Consider the following 15702-nt stretch of genomic DNA (forward strand, 5'->3'; position numbering starts at 1 on the left):
TCACTGTCAGTACAGAGATACAGGTGCACGCCTCTTTTTAAATAATTGACAGATACAGTTCTTCTCAGAAGTATTTGAGAGTAAAGTATAAGAAGGCATTGTAGCAAACCAACTTCTTTTATCACCTTATAAATGGAAAGGAGGCCATCCGTGTTGGGGTCACCTCTGATTTTCTTTTTGTGGTCAGATAGTCTATAGAGAAATTATATTTATACTAACATGTTTTAAATGCATAGTGTTTTTTTATATCTCTTAAGACAAAGCAAAACTCTAACTTTGATACACATCTGTTTTATTAAAAGGCCTCTGAATTTTGTCATTTTTAGTGTTTATCTTTTAAGACAAGCTAGGAAGCAAGAAATGTGTTTTCCTTGCAGTAGAAGGCATCCTTCTGCTGCTGCATGTGAGAGGATTGAAACCTGGAATTCTCGATAGGTGTCAGAGGGCCCTTACCTGTCAGCTGAACGGTTACAGGACTTTAGTTTTGGCCAACATTTTAATCACTATAATCTAGTTTCTTTTAGTCACGCTTTCAGGCTTCCTGAAATGATTTTGTATGCAGCTTTCTCCAGCCCAGGGTGGTGCAGTCATTACGTGGGAGGTCTATCAAGGGTGTTCTTGCATCTGATAGAGTTTGGCCCTGGAGGAACTCTCAAAGGGTCCCTTCCTCGGAGACTGTCTAATACCTGCTCAAAGAGGCCAAAAGTCTAGGATTTGTTTTTGGACTTTGCGGCCCCTTTGTGTACGTACAGTGATAAAACAAGTGAACTATTCCAACTGTGGCAACACAAGTAACCTTTGGTGTAGGTTTAGGTGGCTATGAAACAGTAGGAGTACACTGGATAGGAAGCCTCAGCCCAGGTCCCCAGGCCCCTTCTACCACACACTAGGCACGCACCTTGGATGGGTGGTGGCTTAGCCTTCCTGAGCCCTTTTCCTGCTTGTAAATGATCTATAAAGATAATGTGGTCTACCTCAGAGTTATTGGAAAGAGTAAACAAGACAATATGTGTGGATATACTTTCTACACAGTATGGCACTCTTTAAATGGTAGGTACTATTGTTCTTATCAAATTTAAGTAATATTTATTAGTTTTAGAAACAAATGTAATTTTATATGCACTTTTTCTTAAAGGTTTGTTACAAGTCAGGATTCTTATGTATTTGGTAACAGTTGTGTCATAATGGCTTGTGTTCTTTTATATTCATATTCTTTTTTTCTTAATGGCTTTGAATTAAGAGTCTTAGAAAGCTCTGCTGTAATGTAGAATAGACTCGTGTCATTGACTGTTTAGAAACATGCTCAGCAATATAAAGTGTAAGACTGATGCAGGAGTAGAGTTCACTTTTAAAAATTCTTGAATTATTGTTCAGCTATAAAGAGAAGTGAAGTCCCGGTACATGCTGCAGTGCGTGTGCACCTTGAAAGTGTTACGCTGAGTGAGATATGTCAGATACCAAAGGACAGATACTGTATTTTCCCACTTATGTGAACTACCTAGAACAGAAAATGCTTAGAGACAAAAGTTTATTAGTGGTTACCAGGGTCTGCAGGCAAAGAAGAAAGAAGAGTTACTGCTGAAGGGGTGCTGAGTTTCTGTTTGGGGTGATGGGAAGCTTCTGGAAATGGATAGTGGTGATGGCTGCACAACATGGTGAATGTAATTATGTCACTGAATTAATTGCACACTTAAAAATGGTTAAAATGGCAAAAGTCTTGTTATACGTACATTTTACCAAAATAATTTTTTTTTAATCCTTGAAAAGGTCTTATCCCCATCGAGTCATATTACATGTGATGCTTACATAAATTATCTCAGTACCAACATGTTTCATAGAAAATAAGCTGTATTTTTATACACTTTTGCTTTTTTAAATCCTCATAGAAGACATTGGTGTTGTAGCCTTTTTTGATAATGAAATATTTTTGCCGCTGAGTATTATAATTCAATTTGTAAGCCACGACCCTCATAAACTGCTGTTATCGCTCTGATTAATAAAGAGCCAATTTGCTGTTGCAGCTCCGCCACTTGGGGAATGATGAGGTCCACATCGTCTGGTCTGAACACTCCAGGGACTACCGCAGAGGTATTATCCCAACCGCATTTGGAGACGTTTCAATCATTATTTACCCAATGAAGAATCACATGTTCCTCATCGCCATAACCAAGAAACCTGAGGTACGTTTTTACTGCCCTATTGCTCTGACTTGTACGGCATTTGCCGTGTGATTCACTCTCATTGAAAAACAATGATATAGTTGTGTTAATGGGACTTTGATCAATTGGTGAGTGTCTTAAATATATCTGAGTTACATGTGCTATATGAGAATTAAATGTGAAATGGGATTTTCAAAGAATCTTTCATCATGAGCACAGAATTCTATGTTTCATTGCTTGGCCTCTTTGAAAATTATAATGTCAAAGAAACTCATTTTTAAAAGTGTTAAGTTTTAAAACTTTGTAATTTAAAAGAAAAGTTGTAGTTTTAAATTTTGGACACATTGATGAGTAACAAGAGTGGAATGGACCACGTATCACATGTAGCATTTTGTGGGTAACTGGGAGTGCGGCGTCCAACCTTCCTGACTGGTGGAGCTTGCCGAGCTCTGACTAAGGCTAGTGGAGATCGATCCTGAGGAGAAGAGCCTGGGCCAGTGCAGCACAGCCTGTGGGATGATTTTTAACAATTGAAGCACCTTGCCACAGAATCAATTCAACCATGTCAGTTGGTATTGATCATGGAAATGGATGGAACAATCCAATGGTCTGTGTGCCGTGTACTAAATTGGCTGCTGTTTCGATCCTTGTTATGCCGTTAGTGGTATTTTAGCAGTGCTTAATATAAACCCATTGCCGGTGAGTCGATTTTGACTGATTGTGACTCTGTAGGACAGAGTAGAATTGCCCCATAGGGTTTCCAAGGCTGTAATCTTTATGGAAGCAGACTGCCACATCTTTCTCCCACTGAGTGGCTGGTGGGTGCGAACCACCAACCTTTCGATTAACAGTGAGTGCTTAACCACTGTGCCACCAGGGCTCCTTTGTGCTTAATATGGTGATTTATTTTCGTTTTGGAATTATAAATAGGAGTTTTTTTGTTTTTGTTTTTTTTTAAGTTTTTATGTAGACATTTAGCATTCTTGGTGGTATTTTTCAGCTTGATATTAAATACAACTCTTCATTTTCATTCCAAACTGTTTTCCTGAAGAAGCTGAAAGTTACCATTCTAAAAAAATTTTTTCAGCTTTAAAATAATAAATGAGATTTGCTGCTGACGTTGGGGTTTATAACCTAATCTAAAGTGTTAAAAGTCGTGAGGGTTAAATGAGCTAACAAATGGAAAGTGCTTCAAACAGTGCCTGGACCATAGCAAAGTTGTTTAAGTGTTATTATTATTGTTATTACCGTTATTATTTCTTATTATAGCTGCTACCATGGAAATAAATTAAATAATAAAACCCAGGTTTAACATGCTTGTTATTACTCAGACTAGATACAGTGTGGATCAACTCCTGAATCCAGAAAAGTCCTACTCTGGCTCGTGAAAAGCCTGATAGAACTGGTGGCTTTATAAGATTGTCGATTATCTTTTTCTCTCAGATTGCTGACATAAAGGGGACCCTCTTTTCTATTCAGGGAGCAAAGATGCCAAAAGTTACTTCACATTAAATATTTGTACTATCTTTGATTTGGGTCTCTGTGTATGTGAAGTTTTCACTTTTGTAGATGAGAATGGTTCTTAGTGCTCACACTTGTGTTTGTCCAGGAAGAGCACGCCTTTAATTTTAAGAATTAAACCAAACATTTCAGTATTAGAGAACAAATAAATTTTTTATCTTGTAGCTTTCAAAACTAGAAAATTTGTGTCTTTAATATTTAGCATAAATTAATTGACTTTAATATTTAGCATGGACTGACATGGCCCTGTAAAATGTCATTTAGTGCCACAAAAATGTCATCTTTATTTTTTCAAGTAAATAACAATTATAAAAGTTATTTTAATTCACTTTGTAGTGTCAAAAGTTATTTCTCAAAACAGTAGTACACTTATAATGCATGAAAATAAACCTTAACATCTGTTTTAAATTTTCTTCATAAATTGTGTGTTAGTTTTATAAATTTGGTCTTAAATTCTGACAAGAAGAATTGAGAAAAATCACTTTCTTAATATTTTAATTCAAAACGCGTAAAGGGAAGAAGAGCATAATGGCCAACTGGAAATTTAGTGTTATCCTTACATTTAAAGCAGAAACCATTACAATGTAATAAAGTTAATCCAGACATTTCCAGGGCAAGTGTGGGTGACCTTTTGTTCACCAACCACTGACCCCCGGGTGAATGCAGGAGGCTCGTGGAGGGAAAGTCTGTTTGTTTGGCTTCAGTCCCTGGTATTTAAATTGCATTCCCTAATCAAATGAAAAGGCTGTCCTCTCTATCAGGTTACAGAATCCATGGCAACATTTGGCCTTTTATATCCATAATGTTAGCCTTTTTGTTTGCATCTAAGTAGAGACACCTGGAGCAATGTTAACATTAACCGATTTAGCATTAATAGCTTCATTATATAAGAATTTCTGATCAGATAGCTGTTACTTTTGTTATATTGCTTCAGCTTGTATTGTTGTCATTTTTTATCTCCCTGCTTGGCAACCAGGCAATGATTTGCAAATTTTTTTTGTCTTGATTAATTAAGCAATATAATTATCAGTAACCGTGATGCAGTCTTTGCTCAACAAAGCTTCTGAGAGAAAACAATGGTAGGTCTGTTAGTATGAATGCATTCCACGCGTCCCAGATGCATGAGGATATTGTGGACAATGAGAGGAAAGGCCGCCTGTGAGCGAGGACAAAGGGTGCCACGCAGACTCAACACACTGCGCATACCGCCAGGGACATGCATGCTGCGGGCTCCCTGGGACACAGACGCCTCGTTAGATTACAGCTAGTCAGCAGAGATTAATTCTCAGCCATTTGGTGCAATAATTTACCCATTCCCCAGTCTTTTAACTAGTGCTCCTTACTATAGAAGTGAAGGCTTTGTACTCAAAAGATTTATTTAACCTTGCCTACTTTTAGGATCTCCACCAAAATCATTATTTTTGCTTAGAAATTGTAATGAAGCAGCTGCTTGAAGTTGAGGAATATTTCTGTTGTGAGAGGACATGCACAAGTTTCAGAAATTGTAGGTAGAGTCAAAGTGGCTCTTTTAGCACCCGTATATTTCATCTAAATATAGTGTGACTCTGGTCTAAGTACATTTATTTTTACTGTTCTCTGGGTAGCCACACTTCTCAGAGAATCATTTTAATCCTTTTTAGGAGCAGGGAGACCATCAGTACACAAAAGTCCTGCTCATTGCATTGAGTCATGCATATTCAGATTGTGCTTTCATTCACTCGGCCTCATTAATAGCCTATGTAATAATGTAGGGCTATTTGTGAGACAAGCGAACAGGCACCATTGCTTCCAAGTCCTTTGAAATTCAACATATTTCGCTTTTTCATTCCATACACCTCTCTTAAATATACAAATTATGTGCCTGGCAGAACCCGCCTCCTGCTAATAATACACAGCGTCTGTGGAACGGTTTAAGGAGTGTAGATGTGCTTGTGTGAGCACGTGTCTGAGGAGGGTGGGTGTGCTTGCGTGAGCGCGTGTCTGAGGAGAGTGGGTGTGCTTGCGTGAGCGCGTGTCTACATGAACACGTCTGAGGAGGGTGGATGTGCTCGTGTGGGTGCGTGTCTGAGGAGGGCGGGTGTGCCCGCGTGGGCGCGTGTCTGAGGAGGGCGGGTGTGCCCACGTGGGCGCGTGTCTGAGGAGGGTGGGTGTGCCCGCCTGGGCGCGTGTCTGAGGAGGGTGGGTGTGCTCGCCTGGGCGCGTGTCTGAGGAGCGTGGGTGTGCTTGTGTGGGCGCGTGTCTGAGGAGCGTGGGTGTGCTTGCGTGAGCACACAAGACCCTCATGTCTAAGAGAACCTGCTCGCTTATTAAGCTTTTTACTGAACGTTTTTGTTTCATTAAGTAAGAGATCAGTGTGCTTAACACCATTATTTTATTCTTTAATATATTCGAAATAAATCCATCGCCTAAATACTGACACAGTAGTCGTTTTGTCATAGAAGGGAAATTTTTTATTGTCAGACTTCTGTTTTTTCCTACTTTTATTACTAAGTCAGCCATCAGGGAAGACTGGTACATAGAGCAGAACATAGTGACTTGAGAGGCTTGTTAAAATGCCCAATTTATTCTTCAGAAAAGTGATTCTTAATGCTTTCACAGTGCAGAGAGTACCCATGTTGCTTTTGCTGTCTTTCAGTAACTGAAAGTTAATATTGGTGTTCAAAAAGTTTGCTTTTCTGAGTGTGTGAACGGGAGTGTCAGTAGTTTTAGCACATTGTCTCCAGGCACACTAATGTCTGAATGTGGCCGTCTGACCAAAAGGGGGGTTGTTGTGGAGCAGCCTTGGCCAGGAGCAGCCCACACCAGAGGGAGCTTTGGGGAAGGGTCCTCCTTGTCACCCCAACCAGAGTGTCCCCTTTCCAAATGAAGAACACGTTCCAGTTTTAATGCTGGCACACATGGTAGGTGGCTTGGGAAGATCTCAGTTTCTTTGGGTCTTAGCTTTCTCAGGTATCAACTTCAGGTTGGGAACCAGGCCTCTCTGCAGTCCTTTCAGGGCTAGGATTCTAACAGCCACTTTAAGACGATGGGCCCCCTTGTCCCTAGATGGCCATACCTTTCCTTACATTTCCCGAACTGTCACCCTGGGTGTGGTTGTGGAGATTTTGGGCTCTCTTGCAGCCTTAGCAGCTACTGTCTGTGTGTGTGTGTCCCTGTGCAGGTTGACGTCTAGCCCAGTAGCCTCACCGGGAGCAGGTGGCCAGACATGCTGGCTGAGGCTAATGCACCAGTAGTCAGGAGAGCGTTTGCACACGTGAGGCCAAGAGGATCCCAGTATATGGGCACCTGTGTTCGAAAGGAGACTTTTAGGCTCACCACTGTGGCTTCATTACACAGGGAGTGCATTTGACTTTGTACATGGTTCTGTAAATTTTTTCTTTTAATTTGAAATATGCAATTTTTTAAAATATTTATCCCAACCCCAACAAAATAACTTTTTTGAGATTAAGTTATACACTTTAAAACACTATAAGAAATTCTCAGGGAAAGTTGTTAACTCTTGAATTTGCAAGGAATCATTTATTTAGAAAAGACAATTGTAAACACTGAACAACCAGAATTTAGTAAAATAAGTTATTAATTACTGCTGTTTGTTTCTATTTTGGCAATCTTTTTTTTTTAAGTAAAGGAATGATGTTGAGAATTGTGAAGAAAGGCAGCTGTTGTTTGCAGATGTTATATTAAAATAAAATTTCTTCTCTAATTCACTGCCACTTCTAATCAGAAGAATTCCCTGGATACAAGGGATTTATATGATTCTTTTTGTCCAGTTTTTTGAAAGACTGACAGAGTCACCCACAAGCAGTGGCCAAAGAATAATAAAGAGCGTTTATTTGTAAGATAAGCCTCAATACAGATGGGGAAAAGTCTGTAACCTGTTTTTAACTCCTAGCTCCTGTTTTATCTTTTACAACAATTTGGCTTCTGAGAATTCCTTTTCAATTGATTTACATCAAAAGTTGACATTATTTTCTTTCTTTTTTTTTTTTAGTTGTGCTTTGACACATACTTCTCCCTCTCCTTGGCCTCTCCCCCTTCCTGTGGCTGGCCAGACCCAGCCTGTGTACATGTTCACCAAATGGCAAATGGCAGGCCCAGCTTTGTGTCAGAAAGCAAGACCGTTCCCATTCTCTGCCTGTGACGTACGTCAGCAGGAAGGCCATGCCAAGAAGACAGCAGCACGTGTTACAAACTCCAGCCCAGCCAGGGAAGCCAGGGTGTCGGGCACACAGAACCCTTCTGGGAGAGGAAAAGCAAGGCCCACTGCCCCCAAATTTGAGACTTATCCTCAGTGTATTTTGTGTACTGTATTTGAAATTCATTAGTTTGCTGTTTGTGTTGTTAGGTTCTTAGTTGTTTTTGTTTTCTTGGTGAATGCTTTCATACCAATTTACCTCACTGGTCACTGCACTGCTTTTAGTGTAAGTCATGGGAGGAAGTAGCCGTTTTTTTAAGGAGTCGAATTTAAATGAAAATTTTAAGGTGGGGTTGCCGTGTGTAGAAGGAGGAAAGGGTTATTCACTAATTCCTTCCTGTTTATTGATTCTCGTTATTCCCTGGACCGGCAGCAATCAATGATTGTAGATACTCTGAGTAGCTCCTTGATTTTCTTCTTGGGAATTAAGATGCCCACTTTTTTCCCCAGTGCCATCACTAGAGGATAGCAAGCTGAGCAGTGATTGTGAGGATGGGATCAGGCAGTGTTTCATTCTGTTGTACACAGGGTTGCTATGAGTCAGAACCGACTCCACGGCACCTAACAACATCAGTAGAGGGAGGATTGGTTACCAGTCGTCAGTAGTACAACTGACGGTCATCCTCCTTTGACCCCTCTCTGAACTCCCTCAGGTCTGACCATTTCCTCTGCTTAGGCACTGACCTCAAAATAGCTTTGCCCGATCTCTGCAGCTTTCAAATCTTTGTGTTTTAAATGCAGCCCTGTTCTCAAACCCATCAATCTGAGGGAGAGCTGAGGCAGCAGGAGTTTGCCCAGGGCCCCAAGGCCCCACCACCACCCTTTCACCCTGGCCTTTCAGCCATGTCCATGAAGCAAAAGACAGAAGAAGGTCCCAGCAGCCCTCAGTCTAGAAATGTGGAGAGGACAGCAGATTGGCGGATGTCCACCGTCAGGCCCATGGCAGCTGGTCCCTCATTCAGGCAGGCCAGCAGCTTGTATCTGTCCAGGCTACTCTTGCAGACACTGTGTCAAGGACTGGGGTCCCGCTCTCCTGGAATGTGGATGTTATTAAGGGAGACAGCCATTAAATAAGTGGTTGAACTAGGAACTTTGAGGTAGAGATCAGCATTACAAAGAAAATAAGGCAGGTGATGGGATGTGGCAGAAAGGTAGGCAGAGAGTCTCCCAGGAGGTGACACTCATGCTCGGCCTACATGCAGCATGAGAGCCAGCCCTGCAGCAGGCAGCAAGCAGAGAGGACAGCCAGGGCAGATGAGGCGGCACCAGCATCGTGGTTGGTGGTTGGGAAAGGAGAGACGTCGCTGTGGTCAGCCAGGGAGCACAGGAGAGGTGGAGGAGCTGAGCCGGGAAAGGGTGGCAGGGCAGGTCACCTGGCCTCCTGGGCCACTGCGAGGGCTTGGGGCCCAAGTGCTGACCTTGAGGACTTGAGAAAAGCAGTCCACCTCTCGAGCCTTCATCTCTTTATCCATTAAATTGGGAAGAGAGCGCTGGCCTTATGGGGTTGTTGCAAGAATTACAGACTGCACGTTGAGCTCCGAACCAGAGCCTGGCCCAGTGTTAAGGGGCTTCGTAACAGTACCCACAGCAATAGACTCATCTTCAAAAATCACACGGCCCTGAGGCTTTAACTCCTTATCAGTGATTCACTTGTTATCTTGTCTAAGTATAACTTCTTAATTAATCAAAAATAGTATCAATTATTTTCACCTCTGGTGCTAAGAATCATAGAATCTGAAGACATCAAAGGGGACTTACTTACAGGCCCAATTAAGTGATCAGCTTCTTTAAAAGACATTCGTGGAGATACCATAATTGTTCCCTCGGGGGTCTCTTTTACTATTTGGAAATTCTTTTTTGTGTCCAGCCCAGTCGCTGGCAAATAGAGTTGAAGGTACTTTCTCTCACCTTTCAAGAAACCAGCCAAATCCACTGGGCCATTTGCTGCCGGCTCCTCCTTGAGGGGGCCACTCTGTGGCCAGGTGCAGGTGTGCCTTCCTGCGGGGCCATGCCTCCTCCTCCCCACCCACCCACCACAGGGCACGTAGGAAGTACAGGCGTCTGACATGTGCTGCTTTGTAAAAATCTTTATAAAACGTTTAATCCATGGGCTCCTCAGTCTTTTTCTGGCAAGTAATATAACTGGTACTGTTTTTCCAATGGGAAAATTACTGTTTGTCAATGTAGTTTTATAGCTGACTTATCTGTCACCCACTTTGACATCTCAGGCACAAATGCACAAGCACAGACACGCCCTTTCAGTTCATAATTACTGTAGGATTGTGAACTTCCCAGGAGAGGCAGCAGTGGCAGGTCCTCAAATTCCAGATCTCAGCAGCAGAAGAAGCCTCATGGAGCATCTGCTCCAGCCTTTACCCTGGTGCCCCTTGGAGTATCTCGCTCGTGTCTCTGTGCCCAGTACCTCTGGAGCACAGACAGGCCCCACGTCCCTTACAGTTCTCTGAATAACTGCAGCCAGCAGGCATCGCTTTCCCTTTCTGTCTTTCAACCCTTCGTTATTTCCAGTCTGGTACTTGATTCTCTTATTGTTCATTATAGCTTTTTCATTGTTTTAGGCTTACTTAGAGGATCTGGTCAGAAATATGGAAAACCATGTTGTCTGTAGTTTTAATGAAATGCTGTCCCAAGAAGTTCTGTTTTTCTCAGTTTGTATGTAAAATTTGGGGTGCTGTGTGTGGTACTGCTCCCTCTTTCACAGAGGTACTTCTTTTGTTGGTGATGTGAAACCTCCTCCACACTGTGAGGCTCCAGGGTCTTGTACGGATCTGTCTTGATGGATAGTCCTGACTTCTAATTGGTGGGGCGGTTCTGGCTTTGCAGTCACTGGAACCGAGCTTCTCTGGAGGAAGGTCTTGAGCCGGGCAGGCTCTTATGTGGAATGCCAGCTGTGACCAATGCAACTCAGTGGGAACCCTCCAGGCCCGTTCTCCCATCTGGTTGGGAACTCTTGACAGATTCTTTCCTTATTGACCTCTTAATTGAAAATGATTTTCTAATTCACTATTTAATTTCTAACTATCTATTTAAATAAATCTGTTAATAGAGATTACAATCACTATTGTGGTTAATGTTAATTTCACAGGACCTTTCTTTATACCCAGCATTCTGTGATCTACAAAGCTGTTTTCCTCCAAGTATAAAAACATGTGCTCTTCCCTACCTAACTTTAGCACTTTGGTTTCTGAACAACTAATCTGTGAAGACCATCTAAAAGTTAGGTCTGTAGCCTCTCCAGTTGTCACCACCCACCAGAGCCTGGAGTCTGGTGACATAGGCAGGCCTAACCAGTGTGCTTTCCTCAGCATTTCTGCTTAGCGAGTAGAAGGTGGAAAACTTACCTGGACCTAAGTGTTGCTTTCATTTGGATTACCAGGACATTAAGTGGGGAAATAGCTGGAGATGGCCGGCTATAGCAGTGAGGAGTCATGAACATGAACTATTTCTGCTGGGAGTTTGAGTCCAGCCTTGGCTGAGTCCCCACAGCTGTTCTTCAGGCTTTTTGTTTATCTCTCAGTGATACTGATGCTGCATGTATTTTCCAAGATAATTATTCCAGAACTTTCCATTTTTCTCAAGTCTGCTGTCTAGGCCTCCCCCCGTGCCTTGCTTCCTTTAATGGTCCAGCCTCCAACTTTCCCACTTTACTGTAAAGGGTCCCACAGGAGCTGTGTGCAGCCTTTCACCTTTTTCTGTCCAGTCTTCCCGTTTATTTATCTGTAGTGTTTTCATCATGAACTCTAGGCAGGTGTTTTCATACAACACCAACTAATGCTCAGCTAAATTAATATCTCATGAAATGCATTTTGGAGAACACTGCCCTAGCCAAAGAGAACCAGTCACACCTCACCCTTTTGTCCCTGTTTGCACTTTTGCCTGGAGGTGCTCTTCTTCTCCCACCACAAGTCTACCAAAACCCGCTGGTCGTCACCACTTGCAGGAAGCTTTCTGTAGCTCCCGTCAGCTAGAACAGGCTGCCTGTGGCTGCGTTTTATCTGTATTCACCTTAAAGCTTTCTTGTTTTCTTTTTATTTTTTGCCTTCTTGAATACATGTTTTTTTAATCTCACCTGAAAACTACTCATGGGTAAGAGCTCTGACTGAGTCATCTCTCTTATCTGTCTGCCCCCTGCAATCCCTAACAGGGCTTTGATCAAAGAGTCAAATTATCACTAAACAAACGAAATATCTGTCTTTCTTGATCTAGAAAGAGTCTATATATATTTTTTAGAATTTTCTAGCAAAATTTTAGAGTCTCCTGATAATCCATTTTTTTCCAAAAATTAATCTTATGCTTTTTTAGAGAGGATGTTTATACAACATAGGGACAGAAATATATGGAGATAAACATTTTTTTTCTCAGAAACATACCTTACAGTTATCATCCTTATTTCAAAATTATATGATTTTTCCACCTTGCTTCTCATTAGGATTTTTGAAATCAATACAGCACTTGAGCCTTTCAGGCACTCTGTGAGATCAATAGGGCAGACCATGTATTCCAGTTTTCCAAGTAAGTATGTAGTTGATGTGAATGTAAGTAAATTATCCAAGAGTACTTGGTGTCTGGCTGAATCAAGTCCAGAATCTAACTCCTAGTAGTCTGAATCTCTTTAAGAGTGGAAAGGTATTAGTTTTCATGCCTGTATGCAGATGACTATTGTTGTTGTTAGGTGCTGTCAAGTGGTTCTAACTCATAGCAACTCGAGGTACAGCACAACAAATCACTGCCCGGTCCTGCACCATTCTCACAATTGTTGCTATGTTTGAGCTCATTGTTGCAGCCACTGTGTCAGTTTATCTCATTGAGGGTCTTCCTCTCTTTCACTGATCCTCTACCAAGCATGATGTTCTTCTCCAGGGACTGATCCCTCCTGATAACCTGTCCAAAGTATGTGAGACAAAGTCTCACCCTCCTCATTTCTAAAAAACGTTCTGGTTGTAATTCTTCCAAAACAGATGTGTTCATTCTTCTGGCAGCCCATGGTATATTCAGTATTCTTCGCCAACACCATAATTCAGAGGCATCAGTTCTTCTTCAGTCTTCCTTTTGCGTGCATATGAGGCGATTGAAAATACTATGGCTTGGATCAGGTGCATTGTAGTCCTCAAAGTGACAGCTTTGCTTTTTAACACTTTAAAGAGGTCTTTTGCAGCAGATTTGCCCAATGCAATGCATCGTTTGATTTCTTGACTGCTGTTTCTATGGGTGTTGATTGTGGGTGCAAGTAAAATGAAATCCTTGACAATTTCAGTATTTCCTCCATTTATCATGATGTTGCTTATTGGTCCAGTAGTGAGGATTTTTGTTTCTTTATGTTGAGATGTAATCCATACTGAAGACTGTAGTCTTTGATCTTCATCAGTAAGTGCTTCAAGTTCTCTTTGCTTTCCGCAAGCAAGGTTGTGTTATCTGCATAAGGCAGGTTGTTAATGAGTCTTCCTCCAATCGTGATGCCTATCTGTGGAAAGCTCATCAATCAAGATGTCTTAATAGACGACTATTAAGGAGGGGCTATTAATATTTGTGTGGTTCTGTGTATGCATTAAAGAGCCCTGGTTGCACAGTGGTTAAGCACCCAACAGCTAACCGAAAAGTTGGTGGTTTGAACCCACCAGCTGCTCCATGGGAAAAAAATGTGGCATTCAGCTTTGATAAAGATCACAGCCTTGGAAACCCTGTGGGGCAGTTCTCCTCTGTCCTATAGGGTCACTGTGGATTGGGATCAACTCATCGGCAGCAGGTTTTGGGTTTGTGTACACATCTAGAAAGTTTCCAGCTATGTTTGTGAAGTCTAGCAGAAACTTGAATCCTAGACCTTTGTATTAGTCACCTAGCTCGGGCATAATAAAGGTGGTGCCCAAAAACTGGACACAGATATAAAGGTTATATCTTTGTTATGAATACAGTGCCTCCAGTTTCTAGAAAGGTGTATGTATCTGACCAAACTCGGCAAGTCAACCCTCCATACTCTGCATTTGTAGTTTTCAACGTGGCCTGGATCTCAGTAGGCCAATGGGTAGCAATGTTCCAATTCCAGAAGTTGAGGGTTATCCATGAGGAACTTTAACAGAGCTCAGCTGTTCATTGCCCTGGTTTGGAACATCAAGATGTTTCAATTGAGTCCTTGAAAGAGTCATTCCCACAAATCAAATGGAGACTTCAGAGCACTGTCTGTGTCCCAGAGATTCCTATCCATCCTTGCTCCAATGATTTGGCACATCTTTGTGCTGGCCTGTTAGGTAATGTTGCAACATGGACTTAAGTGTCATCACTTCTCTGCAAAAGCTTTCTTTGCTTTCATAGCATCCAGGCAAGAGGCAGATCTGGATATAAGAGGATCTTGGCCTCGACTCCAGCCTGATAAGGAGAAAATAATGTGGACTACACTTTCTAGGTTTGTGCGTCCTCTCAGAGCTGTACTTCTCTTATTTAGGGAGCTTATAATAGGGGCTCCACATGCATCTTCTAATTTGGAGCTGATAAGGAAATCCAGTTTGTCCACATTCATGGAAAATCTTATTAATCCCCAGGCTTTGGTCTTCACGCTAGGAGACAGCAATTATGAGTCATCAGAAACTTTAGGTGGCTACGAATATACACGCTCAACAGGGATGAAATGCTGAGTTAAAGGTTCTGATTAGGATTAGTATTTGATGTAGCCTTCCATTATGTTTACCATTGAGCATGGTAGCAGGAAGAGGTGTCCTGGAAGCCCTTCTCTCTGCCGCCATTGTGTAGCAGCAGCCCTATCCCCTCCTCCGCAGGGCCAGTCCATACTGTAGCCTCTTCTTCTGCTTTGGCGACCAGTGGTCTAGGGAGCCTGACATGCTAAGGTAGCAGTTTCCACTTAAAACTGAAAGGAACCATTGTATCTTTTCTGGGAGGAGCACTGCTCACTTGGGTTTTAAAAACTGAAATCAGAGACCAGTATCATAGGAACAGAAGAAAACATTTGCATGCAACTATGGAAAAAAAATCACCTTGTATTGTTCCCTGGTTCTAAGAATAATATCATATCTTAAAGGTCAGTGTCCCTACCTTTCAGGATAGTACATCCCACTTAGCACTGCAAATGCACTTTCAGGAGACCATCACACACGCAGTAGTCTGTTTCTCTGTTCTCCTCCATTCAGCTCCACTGGCCCAGTGCACCACTATGACATGGTCTTACTCCAACTTAACAATATATCTTGCTATGTTGTTGTTGTTGCTGGGTGCCGTCAAGTTGATTCCGACTAATAGTGACATGATGTGAGAATGTACAACTGCCCCATAGGGTTTTCTTGGCTGTAATCTTTATGGAAGTAAGTCACCAGGTCCTTCTCCCACAGAGCCACTGGGTCAATTTGAACCACCAACCTCTCAGCAGCCAAGTGCTTAACCATTGCGCCACCAGGGCTCCTTATATCTTGCTATAAAGTAGGGCAAGTCCCTACCCTGTTCTTACTCAAGAATGTCTTGGCTTTTCTTGGCATCTCTGATTTACATACAGATTTTAGAACCAGCTTGTCAAGATGCATACATACATTGCATTGAATCCATAGGTCAATCTAAGAAGGGAAATGATAATATTCAGTCTTCTAGTCCATGAACAGATACATCATTCCATTTATTTAGACTGCTTTGACATCTCTCAAGAAAGTTTAATAATTTTTTTTATACTTTCTTTGTTAGATCTATTTCTATGGACTTCATATTTTTATGCTATTGTAAATTGTATGTCTTCATTTCATTTTCTAACCATTTGTTGGTGAATAGAAATGCAGTAGGATTTTTGTGTGTTTATTTTGTATCCAGTGACCTTGA

At 41.8% G+C, this 15702-nt stretch overlaps 1 protein-coding gene across 4 annotated transcripts in view; it reads left to right on the forward strand.

Annotated features, from left to right (window-relative positions):
• Positions 1–15702, forward strand: part of RALGAPA2 (Ral GTPase activating protein catalytic subunit alpha 2) — a 388120-nt gene that overhangs the window by 257698 nt on the left and 114720 nt on the right. For all 4 annotated transcript variants that reach the window (XM_023731401.1, XM_023731398.1, XM_023731400.1 and 1 more), the window contains exon 36: positions 2022–2180. In XM_023731401.1, the coding sequence (XP_023587169.1) occupies positions 2022–2180 (159 nt within the window). The remainder of the gene's footprint in view (positions 1–2021; positions 2181–15702) is intronic.

Source organism: Trichechus manatus, unplaced genomic scaffold (assembly GCF_000243295.1).
Source record: "Trichechus manatus latirostris isolate Lorelei unplaced genomic scaffold, TriManLat1.0 scaffold00042, whole genome shotgun sequence".
Lineage (NCBI taxonomy): Eukaryota > Metazoa > Chordata > Mammalia > Sirenia > Trichechidae > Trichechus > Trichechus manatus.